Raw genomic sequence first — 11,150 nt, 5'->3', positions numbered from 1 at the left:
TAATTGAGAGGAGACAAAATAAGAGTATGTGCCTGCAGCAGGAAGTAGAATGGTTGGAGAGATGGAACTTGAAAATGGTATGTATGTATTTAGCAAGAGAATAGTCTCCCATCTCATAAAATCTTCCTCCCTTGGCCTAGGCTATGAGCATGGGGCACAGGACACTTGAGAACTCCATCTATTCCCAAAGCCTGGAGCCCCCAGGTACCACTCCCAACTCCTGTACCAATCTGCTCTCTAAAACCCAGATAAGGTGTTCCTGAAACTGGACCACCATGGAGAATGGGGACTGGGAGTTGGGGGTCAAATTTTGGGGGGGCTGTTGGGGTTAGGAAATGCCCCCCCATGCACAAAGTAATGGCTCCTGGAGGAGCTCAGTCTGGGCTAGGAGCCCTTCTGAAAGGTCTATTGTACATAGCTGGGATTTTGGTAAGCTTTGACTAAATTCAGAGGGAGGGATGTCACAGGGGAGAAAAAAAAAAAAGCCTGGGAGTCTACCCAGTCAGCCAGTTCCCTGGGGGCTCAATTACTTTACTATTTATTTACTTAATCTCTCAGGTGCACAGAATTGAGTGGACCATACTCCTCAGTTCTTGGCACATTATATCATCATTGGTCCACGTGAGGCCCTTCTATTCTTTGTTTTGTTTTGCCCCCTTCATCACCCATCCCTGATCCCATCCCCCCTCCCACATAGGCACCCACTCTCGTGTATTTATCGTACATCCTTCCAGTCCACCGTTCATGTGTTTATTTACATATATGTGTATCTGTGAAAAATGTATGGTATTGTTATGTGTTTTAATTTGCATAAACAGTATTGTACTATAAATCTTGTTCTGTTTCTTTTTTCACTCAACATTCTGTTTTTGAGAGATCCAGCCATGTTGCCGTATGTAAATCGAATTCATCCTAGTGGTCCATCGTATACATATACCACATTTTTCTTATCCATTCCTCTGGGTGATGGGTCTCTGGGTTGCCTCCAATTCCCTGCTACACCAACAGGGCTACAGTGGGCAGTTTCCTACCAGTCTCTTTAGGGGCGCCTAATTTAGAGGAGAGGAAACAAGCTTGGAGAGAGGCAGTGATTTGGTTAGGGTTAAGGGTTAAAAAGTGAGGAACAGTCCCGTGACGCAAATCCCAGAGTCAAACCAGAACCCCATCACCATGCCTCACGAGAGACCATCCAGCTGGCTCCCCTAAATCATTAAAACACAAGTATAAACAGCATACATTGAAGAGAGGGAGAGGAAAGGATAGGAAGAAGTAGTGCGTCGATGAGGAGATAGAAAGTCCTAGAAAGATCTAGCAGATGAACTGAATCACAATCATTTTAATGACGCAGAGGAAGTTACTTTTTTGGTGCGATTATTATTTCTATAGCCATTTTGCAGAAATGGGAAACGCCACGTCAAAACCTGTCCCCAAGCCAAAGACCCTAGGTCTCTAAACCCCTGGCTCGGTGAGGGTCCCCCCAGCCCCGAGGGGCCACCTCTGAATTCGCCGCCGCAGGGGCGAAAGCTGGGGCGCGGCGAAGGGGCAGATTTAAGAAGTGCGTAGTCGCTAAGGGGAGGGGAGAGGAGGGGGAAGACGACAGCGAGGCTCCCCGCGTCTATCTGAGCACCTCCTGCTCACTGCCTGCGTTTGTTTTTTGTTTTTGCGTTTGGGTCTTCAGAACCACTGGTACTTTTCCCATTGGATAAAGCATTGGAAGGGTGAGGGCGAGGGGCTTCTTCGTCTCAGCTCTCCTGGCGGCCAATCGCCCTGCCCAGTCCCTCCAGTCGCTGAGGGAGCCGGGCCGCTGATTGGCGGGCCCGGGGTGGGGAGCCAATGGGAAAGTGATGAGGTGCGGTGTTGGCAAGCAGATTGCGGGCGAGCGGGCGGGGGTCCGGGGGAGTGCGAGCGCCGCCGCGGCGGCTGGCAGCCAGTGGCTAGGCAGGACAGCCCCTGGCGTCGGCAGGGGGCGGTGCCAGGCGCTTGGCGCGGAGGGAGTAGGGCAGGCGCTGTGGAAGGGAGGGCCAGAGCGAGGCAGCGCCAGAGCGAGGCTGAGAGCGGAGCTGGTCGCGTGAGGCGCGGCGGCTCCGCTTCAGGTGTGACGGGCAGCGGCGGCCGGGCTGAGAGCGAAGGGGCAAGCGCAAGACCCGAGCTGTGCGAACGCGGTCACCATGGACCGCCCGGATGAGGGGCCCCCGGCCAAGGCCCGCCGCCTCAGTAGCTCCGAGCCCCCTCTGGACGAGCTGCCGCCACCGCCGCCGCCGCCGCCGCCGCCGCCTCCGCCGCCTCTCCTGCGCCTGCCCCTGCCTCCACCTCAGCAGCGCCCGAGGCTCCGGGAGGAAACCGAGGCGGCACAGGTGCTGGCTGACATGAGGGGGGTGGGACTGGGCCCCGCTCTGCCCCCGCCGCCGCCCTATGTCATTCTGGAGGAGGGGGGTATCCGCGCGTACTTCACCCTGGGGGCTGGGGGTCCCGGCTGGGAGCCCGCGATCGAGTCAGGATACGGGGGGGCGCCCCCTCCCACGGAGAGCCTGGAAACTCTCTCTCCCTCGGAGGTTTCGGGGGGAAGCCTGGAGATTGACTTCCAGGTGACGGAGCCCAGCAGCTTTGCAGGAGAGAAGGCCCTAGAAACCTGTGGCGCAGGGGGGCGGGGGTACCAGAGGTTAACCGGTCTGAGAGTGAGGGAAGAGACCGTCATCATCGTGGAAGACGACGACGAAGATGAAAAGGAAAGTGTGAGGAAGAGGAGGAGGAGGAGGAGGAGGAAGCCCAGGAAGGTGAAGAAGGAAAGCAGAGAGAAGAATGCCGAGAAGATAGAGTGCATCCTGCAGGCGCTGGAAAACATTCAGCTGGACCTGGAGGCGGTGAATATCAAGGCGGGCAAGGCCTTCCTCCGTCTCAAGCGCAAGTTCATCCAGATGCGAAGACCCTTCTTGGAGCGCAGAGATCTCATCATCCAGCATATCCCGGGCTTCTGGGTCAAAGCAGTATCCTTGTCATCTATACTCATGGGCCAGGAGCCCATGACAGAAATGGGGGGCGGTGAGGGAGGGACAGGGTGGGTGAAAGGGTGTGGGGGCGGGCCCCCACTGGAAGAATGACGAGGTCTGGTGGAGGAGGGATGGAAGGAGTGTGGCAAAACATCAGAGAAGCTGGATTGGAGATGGTGAAGGGGGGAGGGGGACACGCAACATAAAAACTGGACCACAGATGGGGAAGTGGGGGAGAGGAGGGGCATAACATAAAAAAATGGATCACAGACGGTGAAAGGGGGAGGATAGTAGAGGGGCACACAACAGAAAAATTGGACTAGAGATGGTGAAAGGAGGAAAGGAGGGGCACACAGAGGATAAACTGAGTCAGAGACAGTGAGGAGGGAGGGTGAGGAAGGGCACACAGCAGAGAAATGGCCCAGAAAGGGTGCCTAAGTCACACGTGGTTGTGCAAGCCTAGCTCCTCTGCTTAGAGACTAGGGAGACCCCAATGCCTTGGTGGCAGGGGAGCTAGAAAGGGGCTGGAGCCCTTGAAGGATCAGGAGGAGTACCTGGGAATGGAGATCAAAGAGTTAAATGAAGGAAATGGAAGAATTAAAAAAATCCCATTCACTATTGGTGATAAGCTTATCTCTGGGGGACATGCATACACGCATCAGGTTAGGAACACATGGGTTTAACATCCTCAGAATTACATGGATACAGAGGGGAGGGTATAGCTCAGTGGTAGAGTGCATGCTTAGCATGCACGAGGTCCTGGGTTCAATCCCCAGTACCTCCATTAAAAAATAAATAAAATAAATAAATAAAATAAGAATTACATGGCTACAGGCCCTTGGCACTCTCATACAAAGTATCACATGATCACAGGCCCTCAGCACCCAGGCACAGTATTAGGTGGCCATAGGTTCTCAGAACACAGCATCACCTGGACACAGATTCAGACATACAACATCATGTTGACACAGACCCATAACACCCAAATATATAACATCATATGATGACAGGCCCTCAGTAACCAGATACCACATCATTTGGACACAAGCCTTCAGCCCCCAGACACACAATGTCTTGTGAACACAAGACCTCAGCACCCAGAGACACAACATCATCACATGGACATAGACTCTCAGCACCCAAACACACGACAAATGTGAAGCATGGCAAGGCCACCTAATCCAGAGGTTTGACATTCTATAAACATAGGCTCTCAGCACATAGACAGTATTGTGGTAGTAAAATTATGGGCCATGTCCCATGACCCACTTGCTTCACACACATCACATTAACACGGAAGGAATTCTCCTGCCCCAGCCTCTCTTTTGTTCTGCCCTGCCTGGCCCTTTCTGGCCTTCCTTCCCTCCTTCTCATTGAACAGTCACTCCTTGACCTAAACTGCTCCCTCCATCAGTTCCTCAACCACCCCAAAATTTCAATCTTGATCAACCAACGTGATGAAGACATTTTCCGCTACTTGACCAATCTGCAGGTCAGGCCAAAGAGATATCTTTTCTACTAGGACCAGGCAAGGAGTCTGGTCCTTGGAGGTGAGGGGGGGTTGGGTGGGAGGGGTCTCGGTGTGGTGGGGATTCCACCATTACCCCCACCCTGAGCAGGTACAGGATCTCAGACATATCTCCATGGGCTACAAAATGAAGCTGTACTTCCAGACAAACCCTTACTTCACAAATATGGTGATTGTCAAGGAGTTCCAGCGCAACCACTCTGGTAAGAGGCTGTCCCAGGGCAAATTCATGCCCCCCCACCACCACTATCTATCCTTGTCTGGTGCCCTCTCCATAGCTTCCTTTTCCCCCAGGCCGGCTAGTGTCTCACTCCACCCCAATTCGCTGGCACCGGGGCCAGGAACCCCAGGTCCACAGGCACAGGAACCGGGACGCCAGCCACAGCTTCTTCAGCTGGTTCTCAAACCATAGCCTCCCAGAGGCCGACAGGATTGCTGAGGTGAGGCTCCTCCTGGCATTTCCAGGGGAGGCCTTGCTAGGTTTGCTCCTGGGTGCCTGGGGGATCAGGAGTAGGCTCTAGGGCTTGTACTCATATTCATATCTCTGTTCTCCCTTCCCCTGTTTATTTCAACAGATTATCAAGAATGACCTGTGGGTTAACCCTGTGCGTTACTACATGATGGGAGAAGGGGGCTACAGGGCAAGCAGAAAGAAGCAAGAAAAGGAAGAAAGGTGATGGGGGTGGGTGGCTGAGAGGTGGTTTGTTAGGGATGGGGCAAAGACTAGGCTAGTGTCACACAGGATTTGTAGAGCCAAGAGGGACTTTTGAGATAATCCAGTCCAGTATGTTTTACAAGTGGGGAATGATGCCCAGAAATGGGGTGTGATTGGCCTGAGATTATGCAGTCAGGGGCAGAAATGGGATTCTCCTTACCTAGCCTTGTCCCTGAGAACCCTTGTAGCCTACTGCCTCCCCAGTTACTTACCACCTTTCAGTATCTGCCCTGTGTACACCACTTCCCACCCACCCTATACTCAACCCCAGGCTTCCCTACAGTAAAAACATGGATGAATGTGAGGTGGTGATCGTGGAAGACTCCGATGACTGTCACATCATGGAAGACATCATTGGCGACACCTCAGACAGTGATGGTATCACCGACAATGAGACTATTCATGACATCAAGATCTCTGACTTCATGGAGACCACTGACTGCTTCGAGACCACTGACAACGAGATAACTGACATCAGCGAGAGCCTCTGTGACAGTGAGTGCCCTGACCACAATGAGAGCCTTGACAATGAGACCACCGACAACAATGAGAGCCCTGATGACAATGAAACCACTGATAACAATGAGAGCGCTGATGACAATGAGACCACTGACAACAATGAGAGTACTGATGACAACCATGAGAATCCTGATGACAACGAGAACCCTTATGACAACAGTGAGAACCCTGAAGACAACACCGATGACAATGAAGAGAACCCTGAAGACAACGAAGAGAACATTGATGACAATGAGGAGAGCGCTGATGGTGATGAGAATCCCAACGGTGATGATGAGAACCCCAAAGGGGGCAACCACAGCAGCAACAGCAACAACCAGGACAGCAGCGACAGTGATAATGAAGGGGACAATGAGGGCAGTGATATTGAAGACAACGATGGCAACGAAGGTGACAATGAAGGTAGTGATGATGACGGCAACGAAGGTGACAATGAAGGCAGTGATGATGATGACAGAGACATTGAATACTACGAAAATGACATTGAAGACTTTGGCAGGGATCACCGTAACAGCACCAACCTGGATGACTATGAAGACGAGGTAGAGAACATCTCCGAATCAGAATCATCAGTGGAGGAAGAAGAAGAGGAGGGCAGTGAGGAAGGTGAGCTAGACCCACCTCTTGTCTTACCTCTTTTCTCTCCTCTTAGAGAAAAGCTGCCCAGGGTAAGAGTGTCAGGGCATGAATACAATCTGCTCTTGTGGAGAAAAGGAAAAAGAATTATGTGTAAGTTTTTAAACAAAGCAAGGCCAGAGAACATTTAACTTGCAAATGTAACAAAACCAAAGAAACAAATCTCAGTTCTTGGTGATGGGTGGATAGGTTGTAACAGAGCAAAAGACAAATGAAGCAGAGAGAAGAGATAGAAGATAGTGGGTGGAAAACAAGACAGGTTCACACAGAGAGAGGGGGAAAGTGGCAAATATGTTGCGATTCAGCACACTCTGTACCCAGCCCTGGCCTTCTGGGAACTCCCAGTCTTGTTTGAGGAGCTGGGCGTGAAGTGTGCTCGGTGAGCCCAGAGGAGGGAGGAGCTAATTCTGTCTCCAGAATCAGGAAGAGGAGAACTAGAGAAAGAAAGTGACATTTGAATTGGAGGCTGCCTTCATATTAAGGAGAATTATGGGCCATTCTTAGTGGAAAGGATTGCATGGGAAAGGACCTGGAAGGGTGAAAATGCACCGTATGTTGGGCAGGGTTTCCCAAATTTTCTTCGGAGGATCCTTTACCAGTTCCAAAAGCTGCTCACAAAAAGGATGTTAGGGAAATACTGCATACAATAATATCCTCATGTAGAATCACATGTACATTGGCACCTTAAAGGCTCTGATAAGTCCTGCTCTAAGAAATCTATTTAAACATTGTGGAAGCCAGCATTTCCCAAACATCTTGATCACAGAAGCCATTGTTCCCTGCCCACCAAAGAATGCATTTTTGGGAAATGCTAAGGAAGGGTTGCACGTGAGGGGTAGAGGGAGAAGGTAGTATTTAAGGTGACTGCTGGTTTTGGTTCTGGCCTGGATGACGAGCCAAAGGAGGCTACATTTCCTGGGATGAGAAAGGGTGTGGTGGTGGGATTGATGGGCTGCAGGGAGGAACATGGAGTTGGAAGGGCTTGTTGGACACAAGGTACAGATGGCCCAGAGGCAGGTGGTTGGTGATATGTCTGGGAAGTCGAACTTGTAAAGAAAGGGGATAATAAGCCAGAGCAAAATCCTAGCTCTGGATTCTGGGGTCAGTTAGCATTAATGAAATATTTACTATGTGCCAGGCACTATTCTAAGTGATTTTCTTGCTTTAACTCATTTAATCCTCACAGCAACTCTTATGAGGTCGTTACTATTATTCTCCTTTTATAGATGAGGAAACTGAGGCTCTGAGAGTGTAGAGTTAGGAAGAGAACCAGGTCGTGGAACGTTCTAAGAAGGAGGGTATTGTCAGCAGTGTCCAGTGCTGCTTGAAAGGTCAAGTAAAATGGGGACTGGGATGTGTCCATTGGATTGGGAACTGAATAGATCATCTGTGACCCTAGGAAGAGTAGTTTTAAAGAATTGGTGTGGGCAGATCCAGACCACAGTAGGGAAGGGGTGGGAATGAGCAGGGAATGAGGTAATAGAGTCAAACCTTGGCTAGGAAGGGGATGGCAGAGGGAGGGCAAGGGATATGTTTGAGCCTGGCTGCAGGCATGCAGAGGAAGAAGAAGCAACCCCCTGGGGGCTTTGGCCATAGGATCCCTGGCAAACTTCTATTGAGGGCCCCAAGGAAGGAGGAATTGAATGAGTGAGTAGACTCAAACTAGACATATTTTTCAGATAGGGAAACTAAGGGAATTGCCAGCCTCATCCCCTCCTACCAGTGGCATCTCTTCTTTCAGAGAAGGGGAGTCAGAGTTATCTGCTCAACTCTTGGGTCGGAGTGGGGGTGGGGAATTGGGCTGAAGAAGACAGACTGAGGCCTATTTGGATCAGACTGGGGAGAAGGAGTGAGGGAGCTGTCTCTGCATGAATAAAAGGTTTATTCAGTTGAGGTCGGAGCTCAGGAAGAGAAACAAATTGCATACAGGGCGAGAAAAAGCTACTTTTAGGACAGAGGCAGCCGACCCTGCCTTACACACACACCCACACCCACCCACACACACACCCTACACCTGCTTGTTCCAAGGTGGTCTCAGGTCCCTGTTAAGAGTGACATCTATTTGCCCACCTAACCACCCTTCTCCATTTTCCCCTCTTTGCTTCTCTCCGCTTCTCTTTGTGCAGGCAGCGAGCAAGAAGGTGAGTACAGCGAGGACGAGGAAGGAATCGAGGAGGAGGAAGGAATAGAAGACTCAGAAGGAGGGGAAGACTCGGAAGATTCGGACATGGAGGAGGTGCTTCAGGTCCAAAACCCTTGGGCCAACCTGGGGAAGAGGGGCAAAACAGGATAAATGTCTTACCCTTACGGGGGCTGCTTCTCTCTATCCCGCTACCCCTGCCCCACTTGCCCTCCCTATCAGCTAGGGCCAAGCGGCCCCACATTGCACTTCTGGGGGGTGACTGACTTCGTACACGGGTTTAAAGTTTATTTTTATGGTTTAGTAATTGCAGAGTTCTTATTTTGGGGGGGAGGGAAAGGGGGATTCCTCCTTCCCTTTGGCCCTCTTCCCCTGCAGGCTTCTGTGTGCTGCTAAACGTATTTATTGTGATGCCTTGGTCAGGGCCCCTCTATCCCCCTCCTCGTGCTGTGTGGAGTGGACACCCTTGATCCCAAAGCGGGGAGGGCCGCTGTGGCCTTGCGGGGGCTCTGCTGCCACCCTGTTCTCCAAGTCTCTCTTCCTCCATCCCTCGACTTTCTCCCGCTGTGCCCGCTAGCCCGCCTCGGTGTCTATGCAAGGCCGCTTTGCCATTGCGGTATTCCTGTCCCCTTCCCCCAGAAGTCCCGCCTTGTTCCCTGTGAACCCTGGTAATCCTAATAAAATTCTGAGCAAATTCAAAATGCTGCTTCGAGTCTTTTGTCCGGCCCAGTGCGCGGTCCCCAGCAGCCAGTGTCCGTTCCCAAAGGCCCCTAAGTAGCCACCCCATCTATGCAGTGGCCTGCAAGATCGTAGTTGCTGGGGGTTGGGGTAGCTGGCTGGGGGCGGGGGTGGCTGGCTGGGGGCGGGGGTGGCTGGCTGGGGGCGAGCTGCGCGGGCCGCAGAGGTGTTGCGTCAGGCCAATGCGGACCATCCTGGCCAATGGCAGGGCGAGGCTAGGGAAGCCCCTCCCTCTCCCGGCGGCCGCAGTAGACCTAGGCAGGTAGCAAACAGCTTCCCACGCCATCCCCTCTCGCGCACGCGCACAGAATCGCCCTGCGCCCTAGAACATCCATTAATTCGGTGATTCATCTTTTTATTTATCGTGCGTCAAACCTTTCCTCGGGCCTAGTGTGAGCTGGGCGTGGGGGTGCCAGAGGAATCCATTTTTCTTGATCGCATGTAGTAAAATAAAAATGATATCGGTCGGGACTTCACAACCCAATAATGCAGGAGTGCTCTTTCGTCTTAGGAAGAGGGTGCAGGATTACTGGAACTGGGCATGGGAAAGAAGGCAAGACAGCCCGGGCCAAGTAGTTTTCACGAGTAGTTTGCACAGAGATAAGGGAAAAGCAAAGGAAAATTACTCTGCAGCTATATGACGGGGGTGGTCAGGAGCTGAGTGTCTGAAAGGCAGGCTTTACCTGGGAGATCTTGGAAAGGCTGAGTTGCTTTAAATTTTGGATACAGTAATTTTATTTCCACGGATATCAGAAAAACCTCCCAGATTCTTTCGGAATCATAACGATAACATACAGATATCCGGGTCTGTCTTCTGCAGTATACCTCCCGAAATTTCCATCCAACGCCCTTATTTTGCTGGAAGGCTTCAGATACGGTCAGATTTGCGTTTTAGAGAATGCCCTCTGCTGGCTGCCAGGAGAATGGATTGCAGGGAGGGAGAGCCATGAGGAAGTTGACGCTATACCTAAAGTGAGAGTGGAGTGATGGGGGCGGATATGGGAGGTTTTTTGAAATAATTTTTTTTCTTTTAGAAGTTTTAGGTTTACAGAATTATTGAGAAGATGATACAGGAGGTCCCATATACCCCACTGCCAGTTTCCCCTATTGTTAACATCTTACATTACTGTGGTACATCTGTCATAGTTAATGAACAAATATCAATACATTATTATTAACTGAAGTCCATATTTTGTTCAGATTTCCTTCGTTTTTACCTAATGTCTTTTTTTCTGTTCCAGGATACCATCCAGAACACATTACATTTAGTCATCACGTCTCCATAGATGACTCTTGGCTTTGACAGTTTCTTGGACTTCCCTTGTTTTTGATGACGTAGAGTAATCAACATTTGAGGAATACTGGTCAGGTATTTTCCAGAATTTCCCTCAGTTGAGATTTGTCTGATATTTTCCTCATGATTAGACTGAGGTTATGGGTTTGGGAAAGGAAGACCACAGAAATAAAGTACCATTCTCTTTAAATAATATCAAGGGTACACGCTATCAATATGCCTTATCACTATTGGTGTTAACTTGATCACCTGGCTGAGGTAGTATATGTCAGGTTTCTCCACTGTAAAATTACTCCATCACCACCACCACCCTACCCCTCCATGCATACCGTACTTTTTAGGAAGCCACTAAGTGTAGCTCATGCTTAGGGAGTGGGGAGTTATGCTCCAACTCCTTGAGGAGGAAGTATCTACATAAATTAATTGGGATTCTCCAGCACAAGAAATGTGTCTATTCTATGAGTACTTTTAAGATGGTGGAATCAACAGGCTTTAGGTATGGGAAAAGAGGGGTTGAGAGAAGTCTGGGATGACTGACTGCCAGGTTGTTGTGGGACCTTCTCTGTGAAATGGTTGGAATACCAGATCTTGGA

The 11,150-nt window shown here is 50.6% G+C and overlaps 1 protein-coding gene across 2 annotated transcripts; it reads left to right on the top strand.

Moving 5' to 3' along the window:
• Positions 1–1,992: 1,992 nt before the first annotated feature.
• TSPYL2 (TSPY like 2) lies at positions 1,993–9,226 on the top strand. Of its 2 annotated transcripts, none has more exons than XM_011000073.3 (7): positions 1,993–2,984; positions 4,402–4,479; positions 4,607–4,718; positions 4,810–4,955; positions 5,091–5,188; positions 5,502–6,355; positions 8,512–9,226. In XM_011000073.3, the coding sequence occupies exons 1-7, from the start codon at positions 2,169–2,171 to the stop codon at positions 8,676–8,678; spliced, it is 2,271 nt and encodes a 756-aa protein (XP_010998375.2). In that variant the 5' UTR covers positions 1,993–2,168; the 3' UTR covers positions 8,679–9,226. The 2 variants fall into 2 exon arrangements, with proteins under 2 accessions (XP_010998375.2, XP_031301015.1); XM_031445155.2 differs by having other exon boundaries at positions 1,994–2,984; positions 5,514–6,355.
• The last annotated feature ends 1,924 nt before the right edge of the window (positions 9,227–11,150 follow it).

This window comes from Camelus dromedarius, chromosome X (assembly GCF_036321535.1).
Source record: "Camelus dromedarius isolate mCamDro1 chromosome X, mCamDro1.pat, whole genome shotgun sequence".
Taxonomy (NCBI): Eukaryota; Metazoa; Chordata; class Mammalia; order Artiodactyla; family Camelidae; genus Camelus; species Camelus dromedarius.
The sequence above is the reverse complement of the archived record's forward strand: the minus strand, read 5'-3'. Positions and strand labels throughout refer to the sequence as shown.